General features: G+C 34.9%; 2 protein-coding genes across 4 annotated transcripts; one reads left to right on the top strand and one right to left on the bottom strand.

The window, feature by feature from the left end:
• Positions 1-4,245: 4,245 nt before the first annotated feature.
• On the top strand, positions 4,246-8,100 carry LOC105770306 (FT-interacting protein 7). 2 transcript variants are annotated; one of them, XM_012591441.2, is made up of 2 exons: positions 4,246-7,176; positions 7,278-7,477. In XM_012591441.2, exons 1-2 carry the CDS (start codon positions 4,552-4,554, stop codon positions 7,338-7,340), a joined length of 2,688 nt encoding a protein of 895 aa, XP_012446895.1. In that variant the 5' UTR covers positions 4,246-4,551; the 3' UTR covers positions 7,341-7,477. The 2 variants fall into 2 exon arrangements, with proteins under 2 accessions (XP_012446895.1, XP_012446893.1); XM_012591439.2 differs by having other exon boundaries at positions 4,264-8,100.
• LOC105770307 (uncharacterized) lies at positions 8,027-17,281 on the bottom strand. 2 transcript variants are annotated; one of them, XM_012591442.2, is made up of 11 exons: positions 16,997-17,280; positions 16,866-16,904; positions 15,940-16,031; positions 14,625-14,874; positions 14,029-14,148; positions 13,886-13,961; positions 13,423-13,631; positions 13,148-13,256; positions 11,032-11,124; positions 9,352-9,512; positions 8,027-8,755 (listed from the first exon to the last, which is right to left on the bottom strand). In XM_012591442.2, exons 1-11 carry the CDS (start codon positions 17,153-17,155, stop codon positions 8,210-8,212), a joined length of 1,854 nt encoding a protein of 617 aa, XP_012446896.1. In that variant the 5' UTR covers positions 17,156-17,280; the 3' UTR covers positions 8,027-8,209. The 2 variants fall into 2 exon arrangements, with proteins under 2 accessions (XP_012446896.1, XP_052487354.1); XM_052631394.1 differs by lacking the exon at positions 11,032-11,124 and having other exon boundaries at positions 16,997-17,281.
• Positions 17,282-17,991: the final 710 nt, after the last annotated feature.

The raw sequence follows: 17,991 nt of genomic DNA on the forward strand, positions 1-17,991 counted from the left end.
AAATTGGGTTGAAAGAGTAGATTAATATTGGGCTAGGGTGTCCACTTTGTTCATAGATTGTTAAATAATGGGATAGGCAACTTTTAAAAAGTTGGGGACCCCCTGGGTGTTGGACACATGTTCTAAAGAAGAATTAAATGGCAACGCAATCAATGAAACCTAAAAAGAAAAAAGTTGTGCATTATGGGAAATATTAAAACTTAGGGTCGAAGGTAGCTCAATATTATTTTACCATCAGCATGCAACTACCCCTTATACTTAGGCTTGAAGGGAGCTTTGCTTGTTTTATATTGTATTTAATTTACACCACTTGTACGTCTATTATGTGGTTGGGTTTAGTGAGTTTTAAAATCAACATGCAATTTCTACCTACTTTTTAGTATAAAATAAATATATATATTTGTAAATAAAAATCAATTTCAGGAAAATATTCTAATATCTTATTCTATATGTTGAGTAATATTTTCTCGTATCGTATTAAAGGAAACACATGGGGTATTTATATATGTTCCTGTTGCTACTATTACAACTCACAATAGGGCCTACTGTTTTGTCTCAACCTTTGGGTCAATGGTACTGACATTCTTTGTCCCTGGTTCTGACATTCTCTATGCCTCTTTTGGCTTATTGGACACTTGCTTGCGGAGCACGCATTCCTTTCCGATCCTTAGATTGACTCTCTCAATGAACCTCGCACCTGCTAATTATGAGTGGAGATCTCTTGTAGGGCTTGTAATCCCTTTCGCGGACATAGCTCACGACCTCGCCCCTGCGAGGCTTACGCAAGCTCTCATTACGAGCTTCTAGTGCGAGCTATCTTTGCGAACATCTAGCATTCCCACGAAGTCCTCAGCTGACTATGCTTGTAGACAAACATTCTTCTTTCAGGTCGGAGATCCAGATCCTATCCATCACTTGGGCTATAAATATCCAAATCCTAACACTATAATTATTTAATTTTAATAATTTTGTAAATATAGCTAATATCATTTAAGTTATAATCGAGCTTATTAGAATGTATCATACTTAAATAAACATCACAGCACCTTTTGAGTAGGATAAGCACATGATTTATCTCTGCTTTTTATTTATTTATAGAAAACTGTTATTTTTAAAATTAAAATGATTTTGAAAAATTAATTTAACTTTTGAAGAAAAAACTAAAAATTCAAATCTTAACTACAAAATACTCTTTTAAAAATTCTTTTGTTTTTTTCTAGAAATATAAAATTAAAACAAAAACGGTTTGAAAAAACTATATATTTTTAATTTCTTTTAAACACCAAAATAAACATTTTCTTACACTATTTAGAGTATCTAGGAAACGACCATGTCACTATATCTGTATGTACTGAAACTTCAACTTTTCATGTGATGAAGAGTTTGGACCTAAGATCATAATTTCCAAGTGTAATAATCTCTATTGCATTAGTCTTTTCATAATTTCATTTTATTATAACTAATTTTTTCACTATCATTTTAGTCAATGTTCAAACTTCAGTCTGTGGGTATTAGTTTACTAGATATTAATTTAAATTGGAACGTATAAAAAATTATTTTAATAAAATAATAAAGTGTAAATTATAAATTTAATTATTTATGTATGGTTTAAATTATGTAGGGGAGTGGATTATGGGATACAACACAAATTTGGAAAATGTTTAGTCTTTAATGTTGAACTGTGGGGAGTTCTTGATGGATTAGCTCTCATTCACAAAAGGCGCTATGATGGTGTATTAATACAAACTGATAGCTTGGAGGTGATTAAAGCCATTGAGGATTCCTCTTTTTCACACTCGAATTCTGCCCTCATTAGACATATTCATCATTTGTTGCTGAATGTAAGTTCGTATGCCATTCAACATTTTCTTAGAGACTGTAATAAAGTTGTTGCTTGCTTGGCTACAATGGCCTTTGATATGAATCAATGTATGAAGATTCTTGACAATATATCGAGAGAGGTGCTAGCACTTTCCCATATGGTTCAAGCAAGTGTCAACCCTGTCCCTAGAATTTTTATCACTTTACCAAAAAAAAAGAAGGTTTTTATCATTGAATTTTAACAAATTACAATATGGTCACTAACATTATTGATTTTTTGCATTTTGGTGATTGTGTCATTGATTTCTGATAACAATGTAATGAAAAGCTGAAATTGGCATGTTATATCATCATTTCAGATGAAAATTTTGGATTAAATTACACAACTAATCCCTATACTTTGTCTTTTTAAGCAATTTAGTTTTTTTTTATGTAATTTTCCTTTTCCTTTCTCTTTTTTTCTCTTTTATTCCTCCTGATGATATATCCAACAGCTGTCATTCTCGATCTTCAATTCAAACATTACATGCAACATCGATATATAAAAATCTCTAATATTTCCCCAATTTGTTTCTTTTATTTCTCTAATTTCTATCTATTTTTTAATAAAAAATATATACTTGAACTTTTTCTTTCCTTTTTTTTATTTCCAAAGAACCAAACAAAATGAAATACAAAAATTCCTTAATAAAGAATACTGACGTGCTGGAATGAAAGATGGTTGTGGGGGCTTGGGAAGAAGAGTAAAACAAGTTTGAGAACAAAATATAGAAATGAAGAATTCACGGCTTTCTTCTTTATTGTTTAATATATATTTTAAAATTTCTGGAAAAATGGAAGATCAATTAAGAGTTTTCTTTTCTTTCTCACACGCATATATATGAATTAAATGAAAAGGAAAACTGAAAGAAAATAAGAACATAAAAAGTAGATTGATTAGTTATCCAAATTGACTTAGAAATGATATGTCATTATACCTTAATATCACTTAACAATCCAGTCACCAACATATAACAAATTAACAATATTATAATCATATTCTAACTTTTTAAAATTTAGCGACCAAATTGTAATAAATCAATAATGTTAGTGATCATATTGTAACTTTTTAAATTTTAATGACAAAATGTAATTTAAACCACTAAATCTATAACTTACTCAATATCAGAAGTATTAATATCTTTTAAATAGTACTAAAATAGGTCCTTCAAATATCAACAAGGAAGCCTCAACCCATACTCTAAAAAGATGTTTACTTTTATCTTTGTTTCATTTTGTTTTCAGTGTCACATGATTTAACATATGATAGCTAAATTTTCTTTCACAAATATTGTCACGTCACATGTTTAGTTAAATTAATATAAAACATAAATAAATTAAAACCCATACATATAATTAGTACTAAGAATACCGTTGTGTTTAAAAATAAGAACAAATAAGTAGGGCGTGATTTGGATAACCCTAAACTGAGAAATGGTGTGAATTATGGAGTTGTTCCAAAAAGATTTTTTGTTTGGGATCCCAACTCTGAATAAATGCACAACATTTAAAAATGAATTATCTTCAAATTATAAGAAAAACAAAACATTCACTTATTTGGGCAGGGTTTAGGTGTGGCTGGAACTTGGAGTCTTCAATAGCATCACCCACAATAAAACTCGAGCAGTGTCTTAGAATTCCCACTAAATCACTCTACTAACAAAGTATGTTTATAATTTTCGGATTAATTGGGCAAAAGCAGAATTATGAAATAGTTGACCTTTTAGGCCAAGGACATGACATTAATAATGGATCCGCCCATTTCCATTGAAAAGTAAACACAGCACTAAAACTCAACTTTGCTTTTCTCATAAAACCATTTTCATAAATGAGACTTATCACTTTCGCCTACGTAGGTAGGTAATTTGTCCAACGCACCACCGACATAAGAAAACTACAATATTATGTTATAAATATATTTTATAAATAAAATGCCCTTCAAACGACTATATTCTTTTTATTTGTTATAATTGAAGTGAGGTAAACTCCACTCTTCTGAAACCCTTCTTTTACCATAAATAACTCTTTTGGCTTATATCGAACAAATGTAAATATCTCGATTAATCAAATTATTATATTTTACTTTTTTATTTTTATTTATAGGTTTTTTAAACTAATGTATTTAATAGTCAATTTCTCTTCTTCCTATCATTCATTTCGGCTCCATCATTACGATTTTCAATTGACTTCAAACAAAGTTTAATCTCACTATTACCGTGATTATCAGTCTGATTGTCCATCCAAATATCCTAAGCTCTACCACAAATTTCCGAATCTACCCCCTTCAATTAAAAAAAAAATGAAAGAAGAAAATAGAGGTTTCTTCTCTACCACCTAAACATTATCTCTACATGAACCCGATGATGTAAATGTTGAAGAAAAAGTTGGATCCATAATACATTTGCCCAAATATCTTTATATTATTGTTATTAGTGAGAAAGATTATTAGGAAACAAATGTGGGCACCAGAATCTCCCTCTACGTGACTTAAGGGGGGCCACCTCACCCCTCCACCAAATGCCAATTCCCCATTTTCTTCTTTTTCTCTCCCTTCAACACATGTTTCTGTCTTTACACTCCTCCAACGCAATGAACATCTCCTCTCCTCCTCCTTTGCTTCTACTCTTCTCTTTCTCTTCATTTCCTTAATTCTTCCCACGGATTTCAGCTCTTTCCCATTTTCTTTATACCATGAGTAAGCTTGTTGTTGAAGTGGTGGATGCCTACGATTTGATGCCTAAAGATGACCAGGGTTCTTCAAGCCCCTTCGTGGAAGTTGAGTTTGATGGCCAACGTCAGAGGACTCAAACCAAGCACAAAGATCTTAACCCTTCTTGGCATGAAAGCCTTGTTTTTGATATAAGCCAGCCCGGAGATCTTGAGTACAAGACCATTGATGTCACTGTTTATAATGATAGGAAAGGCAATCATGGTCACCATCGGAATTTTCTCGGCCGAGTCAAGATTTCGGGGGCTTCCGTCCCCTCGTCGGAATCCGGTTCCAGCGTGCAGCACTACCCGCTAGATAAACGTGGCCTTTTTTCGAATATCAAAGGCGAGATTGCACTGAAACTTTATCAAGTCTGTGATGAACTTCCTCGGGAGCAGGTACAACGTGCGGCTCCTGCTAGTGTGGTGGCTGAAAATGAAGAGACTGGACGTTTCCAAGAATCCCAGTTCAACGAAACTCCGTTTCAGGAGATCAACGGTGGACGTGTTCAAGAATCCCAGTTCCAGGAAACTCCATTTCAGGAGATCAACAACGTCAACAATTTTGATGAAGAGATCAAGGTAGACGAAAAGAAGAAGAAGAAGAAGAAGAAAGAACCAGAAGTGAGGACTTTTCATTCTATAGGGAAAGAACCAGAAGTGAGGACTTTTCACTCTGTAGGGACTGGAACTGGCGGTCCTCCACCAGCTCCGCCTCCAATGAAGGAGAAGCCACCAGCGGTGGAGATTAGAGCAGATTTTGCTAAAGCAGCAGCACCAGCGGCTAGTGTGATGCATATGCAGATGCCAAGGCAGAACCCCGACTATCTGTTGGTGGAAACTAGGCCACCTGTGGCGGCACGATTGCGATACAGGGGCGGTGACAAGACGTTGACTACTTACGACTTGGTGGAGCAGATGCATTACCTGTATGTAAATGTGGTTAAGGCAAAGGATCTTCCTGTAATGGATATGTCAGGAAGCCTTGACCCTTACGTGGAAGTGAAGCTTGGGAACTACAAAGGGCAAACAAAACACTTGGAGAAGAACCAAAACCCTGTATGGCACCAAATCTTTGCATTCTCAAAGGAAAGGGTGCAATCAAACTTGCTTGAAGTTGTTGTGAAAGATAAGGATTTTGGGAAAGATGATTTTGTTGGGAAAATCGTGTTTGATGTCATGGAAATCCCACTTCGAGTTCCACCAGATAGTCCACTGGCTCCTCAATGGTACAGATTGGCAGATAAAAAAGGTGACAAGGTTAAAGGCGAAATAATGTTGGCTGTTTGGATGGGAACGCAAGCTGATGAGTCGTTCCCGGAGGCATGGCATTCCGATGCTCACAACATTAGCCACTCCAACTTGGCTAATACGCGGTCCAAGGTTTATTTCTCCCCCAAGCTGTATTACCTTAGAGTTCATGTCATGGAAGCTCAAGACCTTGTCCCGCACGACAAAGGCCGGCTGCCGGATCCATATGTTAAGGTAGTACTTGGTAATCAGATTAGACCTACAAAGGTAATACAGCGCACCATTCATCCAGTTTGGGATGATCAGCTTATGTTTGTTGCCTCTGAGCCTTTTGAAGATTACATAATCGTATCTGTTGACGATAGGATTGGACCTGGTAAAGATGAGATTTTAGGGAGGGCAATGATTCCAGTTAGAGAAGTGCCTCAAAGATTAGAAACTGGTAAGCCACCGGATCCCCGGTGGTTTAATCTACTAAAGCCTTCAAAGGCAGAAGAGGAAGGTGAAAAGAAGAAAGAAAAATTCTCAAGCAAGATCTTGCTGCGGATTTTTCTTGAGGCAGGGTACCATGTTCTTGATGAATCTACACATTTTAGCAGTGATCTTCAGCCATCATCCAAGTTCCTCAGGAAGCAGAGCATCGGGATTCTTGAACTTGGGATTTTGAGTGCAAAGAATTTACAGCCTATGAAGATGAAGGATGGTAAGCTGACTGATGCATATTGTGTCGCAAAGTATGGAAACAAATGGGTGAGGACTAGAACTCTTCTTGATACTCTGTCTCCTCGATGGAACGAGCAGTATACTTGGGAAGTTCATGATCCCTGCACTGTAATCACCATTGGAGTGTTTGATAATTCCCACACCAATGGGAGCAAAGATGATGCAAGGGATCAAAGAATCGGGAAGGTGAGAGTTCGGCTATCGACTCTCGAGATTGATCGTGTTTATACTCATTATTATCCTTTGTTGGTTCTTACACCTGGCGGTTTGAAGAAGAATGGGGAACTTCAGTTGGCATTAAGGTTCACTTGCACTGCGTGGGTTAACATGGTGGCTCAATACGGTAGGCCATTGCTTCCCAAGATGCACTATGTCCAGCCTATACCAGTTATGAACATAGACTGGCTGCGCCACCAAGCAATGCAGATTGTGGCAGCAAGACTGCAGAGAGCAGAGCCACCACTTCGGCGGGAAGTGGTTGAGTACATGTTGGATGTGGATTACCATATGTGGAGTCTCAGAAGAAGCAAGGCGAATTTCAATCGTATAATGTCGCTTCTTTCGGGGGTAACTGCTATTTGCAAGTGGTTCAATGATATCTGCTACTGGAGAAACCCAATCACAACATGTCTGGTGCATATTTCGTTCTTGATACTTGTTTGCTACCCAGAACTAATATTGCCTACAATTTTCCTTTACCTGTTTGTGATTGGGATATGGAACTACCGTTTCAGACCAAGACATCCCCCACATATGGATGCTCGGCTTTCACAAGCGGATCGTACACACCCCGATGAGCTAGATGAAGAATTTGACTCGTTCCCAACATCCAGACCATCAGATATTGTACGAATGAGGTATGATAGACTGCGAAGTGTTGCTGGTAGGGTACAGACAGTGGTTGGAGATCTGGCAAGCCAAGGGGAAAGGGCTCAGGCAATACTAAGCTGGCGTGATCCAAGAGCAACAGCAATCTTCATCATCTTTTCCTTGATCTGGGCTGTGTTCATTTATGTTACTCCGTTCCAAGTGGTGGCTGTTCTGTTCGGTCTCTACTGGCTGCGTCATCCTCGCTTCAGGAGCAAGCTGCCATCGGTGCCTGTCAACTTTTTCAAGAGATTACCATCAAAGTCAGACATGCTAATTTGAGAAACTAAGGTTACTTCCATCATTATCATTCGTTTAATCAGTATGTGAATAAAGATGATTCGGTGAATAACTTTCAGCAGATCTTACCTGGAGATGGGGGAGAGAAGAGCAATCCACTACCCCATTACAAAGAATCTCACTTTTCCTGGTCCGAATATGCACTTTCACAGCTTTCTTCAGATTTATCTATGAAACCCCACCATTCTTTTCGGCCGCTATTCAAGATTTTGCTTTAGTTATCATGTGTACTTCATGACTGAAAGCTTATTATGTCCACATGGGTGCTGTAAAGGAGTGAAAAAGGTGAAAAGAACTGTAGGCCAGTGCCTGCAAGTGTCAGAACTAGTTTCTATTTATAGGATGAAAATGTTTATATAATAAAAATAAGATGAACAATAGTTCTTCAAATCCCTCAATCTCATTGGCACTTGTGTTAAAAAGTACCAAAAAAAAAAAAGGCAATTCTGACATTGGAAATCTTCCAAAACCAAAAGGAGAATTTCAGGCAAAGGACTATTCATTTTGATAGTAAAGTCCTGAATTCTAGATGCATTATCACTGCAACAATCATCAAAAAGCTGACAAAGATTCCAACAAGAAGAGCCCTATCAACGAAACCCCAGCTGCCCGGGGCCCAATCCTGCTCATTCTCTAGCCCCAAGGCAATGTCATTCTCCACCTTTTTTTGCGCATGGTTCCTTCGCTTCCTTACAAACCAGTGAATCGGATTTTTGCTGGCTCGATTTTCCATTGGACTATCATTCTTGGAAACCGTGCATTTATCCAATTTAATCTGTCCCCCGCAGATGTCTGGTCCACAAGAGCAAGGTTCTGGCTCCTGTGAACATGCACAACTGTCGTACTGGTTGGAGCAAGGAGAATGTTTCTCCTGATTAGAAACCTTACTTGGAGCCATTTTTACATTTACTTGGGGGAGAGTCTCGAGCACTTCTCCAAACACTGACCATCTTCCCACAGATGTTATCTTCACGATAGCTGAAGTACCCAAAATAGTTTCAGGAGCAACTATGAGAACCTGCACATATCCCTTCGTATGGCCAACCTTGGGATAACGAAATGAATATGAGCTTAGATATTAGATAAAGCCTTTTGATAAAGTGACAAGTTGTAGCTATATCCAATAAAAGGTTGAAGCCTAAAGCTGTTTCTAACAACTGGCACCCACAAGATAGATATCAGATGGCACTGAAAATTGCATTTAGATAAATTGTGAGCACATGAAATGCCAAGTACCAATTTGAAATATATTAAGAGAGTGAAACAGAAATGCTTGACAACTCTTGCAGACTTTCAAAACAGAAGTAAAAATGAAGTTTCCCACATAGCATTCTATCAAACCCAGAAGAAAAGGAAGAAAAATTGAATGCAGAGTAAATTAATTAAACACTAAACGGGGGGTTGCAACTTGCAAGGGCAGTTCATTTCTAACAAAAATAGAAGAAATCAAGTTCACCAGAGAGCAAGACACCAGGACTATAAACACATTAATAAGCCATCGCAAAAGCAACCCAACAGAAGGGTTTCAGTCCACAAACATCGGAAAATAAATCTAGTTGATTAACCAGGGCCAAAACACAGGACAAGGAAGCATACAGAAGTTGCGCAAAAGTTTATTTTACCAGTAGCAAATCTTCTTACCAAGTGAATTCCATCAGTTGCAATTTCAGTAATCCATATTCTTTCAACTTTGCCTTCCATTCCATTGTACGGTGTAAAAGCTTCAAAAACAGAAGTTAATTCACGGCTCCGATTCTTCACTATAGTACTTGGGACCTTTTTCATCCTTGCAGCAGGAGTTCCTAGTTTTAGAATGATCATACAAATGAACGTCTTAGCTTACTATAGCTAAGAGCTAATAAATGGACAATATTTACATTGACCAAGTAAGCTATCAAGCATAGTTTGTTTAACAGATGGAACTTTTGAATTATAAAGTCAAGTGATGTCTTAATATCTCAACTTTTTGGAGTACATACATATGATTACAGCCGCAAATCTAGAATCTAATACCATTTCAAACATGGATTTATCAGAATCAAATACTACATAATCTTCTGAATGTATTAGCAAAATCTCATTAGTATAGCCAGATAAGGGCTAATAATTTGTTTAGCTCTAGACTACAGAAATTATCATTCTCTCCAATAAGTCAACTATCAATGTTAATTGGCTAATTAGGCAGTTGGAGCTTCATTTATTAACCTTATATCGGTTTGTACTACATAATTTTTATTCCTAGCATATGGAATTTTGGATTATATCTATCATCTACATCTCACAAAAGGCAAATGCTTGCAAAATGATGTACACAATGCTAAATCTAAAATTCTTGTTCCTTCAACTTTAGGGGCTTATATTGACTTTGCTCAGGGTGATTTCTAGATAACTTTTTATAAAATTAACCTTTATAGTTTTATATGTTGCATTTTCTTACTAAAGGCACGCTGCCTCCTCGATTTATGGTTTTTCTGTTGCGATGCTCACAGAACATAGATTGAAATAAAATGTACTGATGGTTGTGGTCCTGTGCAAAAGGAATGGTTAAACATCTGAACTAAAACCAATTGGTAATAGGTGGAGGGGCCAAACTTTAATATAACATGGGAAACTTAATATTTAACAAATGGAGGATAGCACTACTTAACGCTCCCCTAATGTCTAGCTCACAGGACCTATAGATGAACAATCTCACCAGGGGTCATCAACCTCCCATGGGGTCAGGTAGGAAGAATAACATGAAAAAATTAAGGATTTCATACCATGCTTTGCATCCCACCTAAAACCAATTGATAATAGGTCAAGGGGCCAACTTTAATATAAGACCAAAGGAAACCTAATACTTAATATATGGGGGTAACACCACTTAACAAAAATCAAGAAAATCAAACAGCTGACATGGAGATGGGGAAATATTTTCAGCACTAAACAAGCCCTAAAAATCTGTATTTTACACCCTCCATCCTTGTAGCTGCTAGAAGGAATAAAAACCACTGAAATAAAATTTTTCTAATTTTAAATTACTCATTAAGGATTTGTTTGTCTAAATTTTCTAGTAAACAAAAGAAGCTGCCTTTGACATTGAAACATAGGCTAATGATTGCTACAAGAATACAAGTGCTTATGCATAAGTAATTATGTATGAATATCAAGGAATTTATGAGCTCCAATGTATCATGACAGAATATGCCTTGCAAGTGACCTCTTAATAATTAGTAAATGAAAGAAAGATTTTAAGTTTTTAGTAAAATAACGTCAGAGGGAAGAAAAAAGAAGTAGAAAATTATAGTAAAGAAACTGGAACAATAACCAACACCATACCAGGTCTAGGATAGAACTGTGATATATGAACTTGAGAGAACTTGTATTCTTTAATAAGGTTTACTGTTTGAGAAAAATCTTCATCAGTTTCACCTGAAATGACCCAAAAATTATTATAATTAAATAAAAAACCATTGAACTAAGTCCTTAAGCAGCTTATTTAAGAGTAAATGTTCTGATAAGATACTCAAAATATTTGTGATGGGATAGAAGTTTTTCCATAGGCCCGGTTCGAGAGGCTTTGTAGCCAATTTGGGCTTGGGTGTTGAAAAGCTTCCCTAAGCCCATAGGAATGGAGTGGATCAGTTCTTGGGCTACCAGGTCTAAGATGTTAAAGCGCAAGCCAGAGCTCAAGCGACTATTTTATTAAATACATAATTTAATTTAACCTTAGTTTAAATATATATTTAAAATTAACTATTAATATAATATGATTTTGTACTATTTTAACAATAAAACTTCAGGTACATGTGTTGGCCAAGAATAGCTCTACAAGGTTTGTGCCACATTGAAGTCTAGGCCATGGGCACCACTAGCTTGGAGTTCTCATAAAATAAATTATTTTATATTAACATAAAATCATTTTGATTTTTGAAAATTGAAACCAATCAAATAGCATTTGTTGTCCAATAAACTAATAGCTTATGTTCGCCTGGTTCTGAGCTTGTGCTAAAATCCTGGCTCAGCCGAACCCAAAGCAGGCCAGGGTATGTGAGCAGTCATACAACCCCATGGACAAGAGTGTAACCAGAAGAATTCCCATCAGTAGAAAACTGTAATTCTTTCCGAACTGAAGAGAGATGTTTTGAGCCGGCTTATGTTCAAAAACAATTATATATTTACCTTCCACCTTTATTCTAGGTATGGGCATATCAATAGTTGCAAAACTTTTTTCCTAATTTTCTAGAAAAACAGGGATACCTAATTTTAATTTATTTAGGCTTGGTTTTTCATTGCTTTTCAAAGTGCTTTTAGGGTGGAGCTATAAGCAATGCTAAATAGATAGCTTTTGAAAAGTACTATTGAATCTAAACGCAAAAGCTGTAATTTCTAGCTTTTGCATTTGGAAAAAGCACTTTTGGAGTCAAATGACTATTTTAACCCTTATTTATAATCCAATAAATTTTATGTAATATTTATATTGGGTATAAAGTTATTTCCTTATTGAAATTTATTTCAAATATATAATTCTATATTTGAATTGAATTTGAAATGATTATATTTTAATATTTAAAATAATTTATATATTCAAATTAAATTTTACAAATAATTAAATGTTAATTGCTTAAAATATTTAAAATTTATATTCATATATTAAAATATTAATAATGAGTTTTAATAAATTATTTTTATATTTTTACTGAGATATAATAACATTAATGAATTTAAACATCTTTTAAATGCATACTCTTTTACTTTATAACATTAGGTCTAAAATTGAGATTTTCTTTCTCAAAAGCACTTTTTGACAGCAACATCAACATTTAAATCTTAAATCAAAATTTTGAAAAGCACTTTCTAAAAGCAATACTAAACTAGCCCTCAACGTTCCATAAAACTAGAAAATGTTTTCACTCATTGGTTAAAAAATCAGATCTAGCTGACCGGTTGAACCAGAAACCAGTAGACTATCCCAGTCAATATAATATATAGATCAATGAACCGGTTTAGTATATATTTTTTGTTCTTTTTTTTTTCTCAGTAATTAATTAGATTTAAACCTATAACCTCCCAAATAGTATATTCAAGATCATATCATTAAGCCAAATACATAATTTTATTAATATTTACTGCATCTAATATTTATTTAGCATTAAAATAATTTTTAAATATTTAACATTTTAAAAGTGAACAAAGTCCAACCAGTTGACTGAGGTAATAAACATATGATCTCCAATCCAATTTTTTTTAACCTTGGTTTCCATAATCAGTTCTTTACCTTATTTGATCGAGATCATATTTAGAATTAAGCTACATATATAAAATGGAAAATATTTTCCAAAAATAGAAGTGCCCTATGGTTCAAACTAAGAGAATTAAGCACCACAAAGGCCCCTACATATGCTTTTCAATATATATAAATCAATGATGGCAGAGAAAAGAGACAACTACTAACCAGGAAATCCACATATTATATCAGTTGCAATCTGCATCCCCGGCACAAGTTCAGTCAAGGTATCTACCACAGTCCTAAACTCGCTCACAGTATATTCCCGATTCATAGCCTAAAACAATAAAAATTACTTAGTAAGACAATTATCATTTAGCATAAAGTTAAGGACACTTATCTGCATTAATTACAATTTTTTATTTTTTTTGTTTTAGTTACTAAATAACTTGAAGCCATTAGCCAAGATAAAGAGACATTATATGACCAAATTTTGGACTTACAGTCAAGACAGCATCACTCCCAGATTGAACCGGAACGTGAAGGAAGGAATATACACAAGGATGACATAAAACTGCTGCTATCTCTTTCAGATGCTCCAAGATAAAAGGAGGATTGGTCATCCCAATTCGTAGCATTGTGCTTCCATCAGGAGGAAGTTCCGCAACAATGGCATTCAACAAAACTGGTAGGTTAACCCCAATGTCACGACCTACAAGATTGCATGACCTATAAGAACACTCTCCGTACATGTTCATATATATGTGTGTGTGTGTATGTATGCATGTATGTATGTATGTATGCATGTATGTATGTATGTATGCAACTATTACTCTTTACAAATATATGCATGTATGCTTGTATTTGAAAACTTGAACAACATTTTCAACTATAGACGCTGCAGGAACAAAACTCTTAAATCTGAAGTTTCCTAGGCATCATGGGCAGACACAAAAACTAAAATACCATATGCTCCAGTATCTTCACTGCTCAACCATATCTCCCTGACCCCATCAGCTATAACGGTTTTGACACGCTCAACCTGCATTTCGGAGAGGTTAGTAAAGACAACCAAAAATAAAGTGTAGTACTTCAGCTACATTACTTACAAGACTGTCAACAGTGTAGCTCCCTAAGTGACCACGAGCATGCTTTGTCTTGCAATAAGTGCAAGCACCTAAACAACCAACATTAATCGGAAGAATCTCAACAAACTTGTTCTTTCTGACCTGATATAAGATTAAACAAATTTGAGTTAAATTAATCTTTAAGAGTAAAAAGTTATCATCTGTATGCTATTTTGAAATTATCCACACTTTTAATTAAGGGAAAAGTCTGGAACTTTTAACAATGAATTTGGTACCAACATTCAAAAGCTAACTATCAGCCATTAAACATCATTTCCACGTGAACATTGTCAAAGCTAAAGAACACGTTGGTACTAAAAAAAATGCAGCTTATTTCAGTTGCTTCTTTCAATATCACCTATTCAATTCACCTCTCTTCCCTATTGCAATCTCTCCCATGCTAACTTTTTTGTTGTAATTGTATTTTTCTGATAAAGAAATTTATAGATTTATTTGTTTCACCTATCTAGGTAGGAGGTTTTAGAATCCAGTCAATGCTTTAGAAATATGTCCAATACAACTAGGATAGTCAAAAATCCATTTAAGTAATTGAAGTAGCAATAATTAACAGTTCAAACCTTAGGAAGGTCCAGCGCTGGCAAAGTCTTGCGGTTCAAGAGCCGCACCTCATGCCCTTTCAGGGTCTCCTCTACAACTTCAACAACACGGTCAATTTGCTGGACTCCAACTATACTAACCCCTTCTAGCTCTTTCAGATCTCGGCTTCCTTGAGGAACACACCCAGCAACCACCAGTGGCTTTTTGGCACTTTTACATTTTGTTATTAACGTGTTCATTGCTGACTGACTTGGGTTTTTCACTGTGCATCTGCAAAACAAACGGAAAAAAAGATAAAATTATTAAAACATATAAGCATGGATACCAAAAATAGTGTTTGAAGGGAATATAGTGTGTCAAAGAAAGTGTGTTTAGACAAATGCTAAAACAAAGAGAATATAGTGGAGTGGAAAAAGAGGTGAGACAGCTCTTAGAAGTTACCAAAATTTCTTTTTAAGACAAATGTGTAATTCTTATACGGTCATTCTGATGCCTCTGAGGATAATAGACATAATAACAGCACCACATGCAACGTATCTTAATGAAACCATTATTAATCAGCAATCATGTGCTGCAGAATGAATAAAATAATAAAAGGTAGAGGATGACAAGACAAATATTTATGCCTCAATACATGATAAAAGGTAAGCGGCTATCCTAGGAAATGAAAAAAGTTCAAAGGCTCGTCTGCAGGAAGCAGATGTCTGTCATTCTGTGATGCCTGCTGTTTATTTAGTGTCAGACTAGTTCACACATCTTATAATCATCACACTAATCAGAAGTTAATACACAACAAGATTTCATGTTTAACTCTTCAAGAAATGCAGCTTCTGCTATAATCTTGATATTCCAATAATTTATGATAATTAAAAAACCAATGTAGAAAAGTTGAGCGAATAATGAAGTTGAACTTCATGGGCAGACATAAAAAGCAACAGTGAGTTTATTATCCACAACCAATGGCAACCGGAATTCATCAATCTTTCCCTCCACCATGAATGACCCAAGCAAGCTGAAGAACTTTTCAAAAATTAAGATCTATGACAACCTCAGCAAATTTGGGATTATATGACCTTATTTAAAGCTACTGTTATTTGGGTATATTGATTTTTCACATAGTAAAGTAATACATCCATTCAAATCCTTATGAAACAGATAATAGAGGAATATTACTGAGGTTGTGAGAACCCGATGTTTTGATGATTTCATAATTGTTAAAACCATGGTATAAATGTACTTATCTCCAGTACTAAAAGAACATAAAAGAGAACAAGGTAATGACAATCAAGAAAAAGATAATAACAAATTAAATTAATTCAATGGTGCAAGCCTTACGTATTTATTAGCCAAAGGTCTCCTTCCTCAGGATTGTCAGATATTGCATAGCCAAATGCTGAAAGCTGACCCGCCATATATTCACTGTCACTCTGACAAGATGTCAAAGTATCAGATAAACTAAAAGAAAAAATCAAATTGAATTCTAGACTTGGAAAGATGTATGAACATGAGTGAGATGGGCTGCACCTCTATTCTTTTTCACAACAAAACGTTAAAACTCAATTACAAGATCAGGTTTGACATGAATTCAATGCAACTAGTATCTTTAATATTAAAAGATTTTAAATTAGTATAGATAACACGATATATTGCAAAAGCAATTTTTGGTTAGATATAAGGTTTTCTCATCTTCAATGACTTTCAAGTGTTAACCTATGTTACCAGGACTAGGGAATGAGTGTCACATACGGGTATGCTTAGTTTTTCTTTAAGTTTTATCACATAATTGGAAGATCAACCTGATATTCGAATATAGGTTGACAGGTGTTGGACTCTAGAACAAGTATTGGATACAAGTATGTATATAGGTATGCTCTTTTATATTTCTAAGTTTCTTCAGATAATTAGAGGATCAACCTTCATACCACATTATTACAGAAAATAAAGTAATAAACTCAAATTCACAAGACATAAGAGCTCAAGGCAGGGTGCCAGCTATTTCAACTATTTAACATCCATGAATTTCAATCATATCTTATGGATAAGCATATAAGACACAAACTCTTGGTGAATCTAAGTATTTAAGGGAACAGAATGAAAGAGCTAAAAAGAATTTAGTATTCAGATATATACAACAAGACAAAAACGCAGTTCATTGAGTAAACCACAGTTTTTGGGTCTTCTTTTGAGCTCAAAACCACCCATTAAGCTAATTCCTAAAACATTACAAATTAAAAAAAAGAAAAGAAAAAAGGAAGACTTGCCTGGTTATGTGAGCATCCAAAAGTCTTGACATAAATAGTCTGCAACAAAGAAATTGAAAAAGAAAAAGAATGAATAACTATTTACAAATTGATAAATGATAAATATAATTATATTAGGAAGTAAGAAGGACCTGAGTGCCAGGGATTTTGGGAGGATCATTCATTTGAGAAACCTTGCTGGGTTTGGCTTTGTTCTTTTTCCTGGGGTTAACTCCAACCGCATTCAAAGGTAACCTAAACCCAGGAGGAGCTCCGCCGCTGCCGACCAACAAATCTTCTATGTCTTCCATTTCCTTGGATCGTCCCTTTCAACTTCAGGGGCCGCTGCACTGCAAAGTGCAGGATAGAAAAAAAGCAAACCAGACCTCTCTGTTCTGCCAAAAAGTGAGGTTTGGGTTCACTAATCGGGCTTTTGCTTCACTTTAATTCATTCCAAAACTATAATAAAGACGGAACTTGCTGGGCTTTTGTTTTCTGATGTGAACTAGAAGCTCAAAACAGCCCAAGTTTTCTGGTCCCTAATAAAGCATACCAGTAAAATGAACCACTCCCAATTTTTAAATTGAGTAAATTCGTCCCTACAAAAAAAAAGGCGTTAAGTCTGTCGTAAATTGTGTATATTTTTTATTGGTATAATAACAAATTTAGCCTTCAATCTTTACATATTTTGTTAATTTGATCTTGATTCTAAAAACATCAACAAATTTAGCCTCAACATTTACACATTTATAGAAATATTGTGTACTAAATTTGTTAAATCATGACCAAATTGATAGAATGTGTACATTATGGGAGCTAAATTTGTTATTATACTAGTCAAATTTATGTAAAATTGATGAAAAGCATTAACAATGTGATTAATTGTCCTTAGTTGCTCAATTTTGAAATCAATAATGATTAAATTGCTCTGATTTTTTTTAAAAGAACAAATTTACTCAATATTAAAATTTAGAGGGATTGAAGAGGTATTTTAACCCATATATACGATGAAGGTTTTGAAAATGAAGGGTTAATGCAAATTTTGACTGCAATTAGATTTATTTTGGTTTTTAGTCTATTTTAGTACATGAATTTACTAATTAGGTTTTATTTTGGTCCTTCAAATTAGAAAAGTGTAAAAGTCTAT

Source organism: Gossypium raimondii, chromosome 5 (genome assembly GCF_025698545.1).
Source record: "Gossypium raimondii isolate GPD5lz chromosome 5, ASM2569854v1, whole genome shotgun sequence".
NCBI lineage: Eukaryota > Viridiplantae > Streptophyta > Magnoliopsida > Malvales > Malvaceae > Gossypium > Gossypium raimondii.

Excerpts from the sequence above, each read along its gene's own strand:
- LOC105770306 (XM_012591439.2), top strand. The coding sequence starts at position 4,552 with ATGAGTAAGCTTGTTGTTGAAGTGGTGGATGCCTACGATTTGATGCCT.
- LOC105770307 (XM_012591442.2), bottom strand. The coding sequence starts at position 17,155 with ATGGAAGACATAGAAGATTTGTTGGTCGGCAGCGGCGGAGCTCCTCCT. Across the intron at positions 13,962-14,028 it reads GCTACACTGTTGACAGTCTT|GTTGAGCGTGTCAAAACCGT; the intron begins GTAAGTAATGTA and ends TCCGAAATGCAG. Across the intron at positions 8,756-9,351 it reads CAACTGATGGAATTCACTTG|GTTGGCCATACGAAGGGATA; the intron begins GTAAGAAGATTT and ends CGTTATCCCAAG.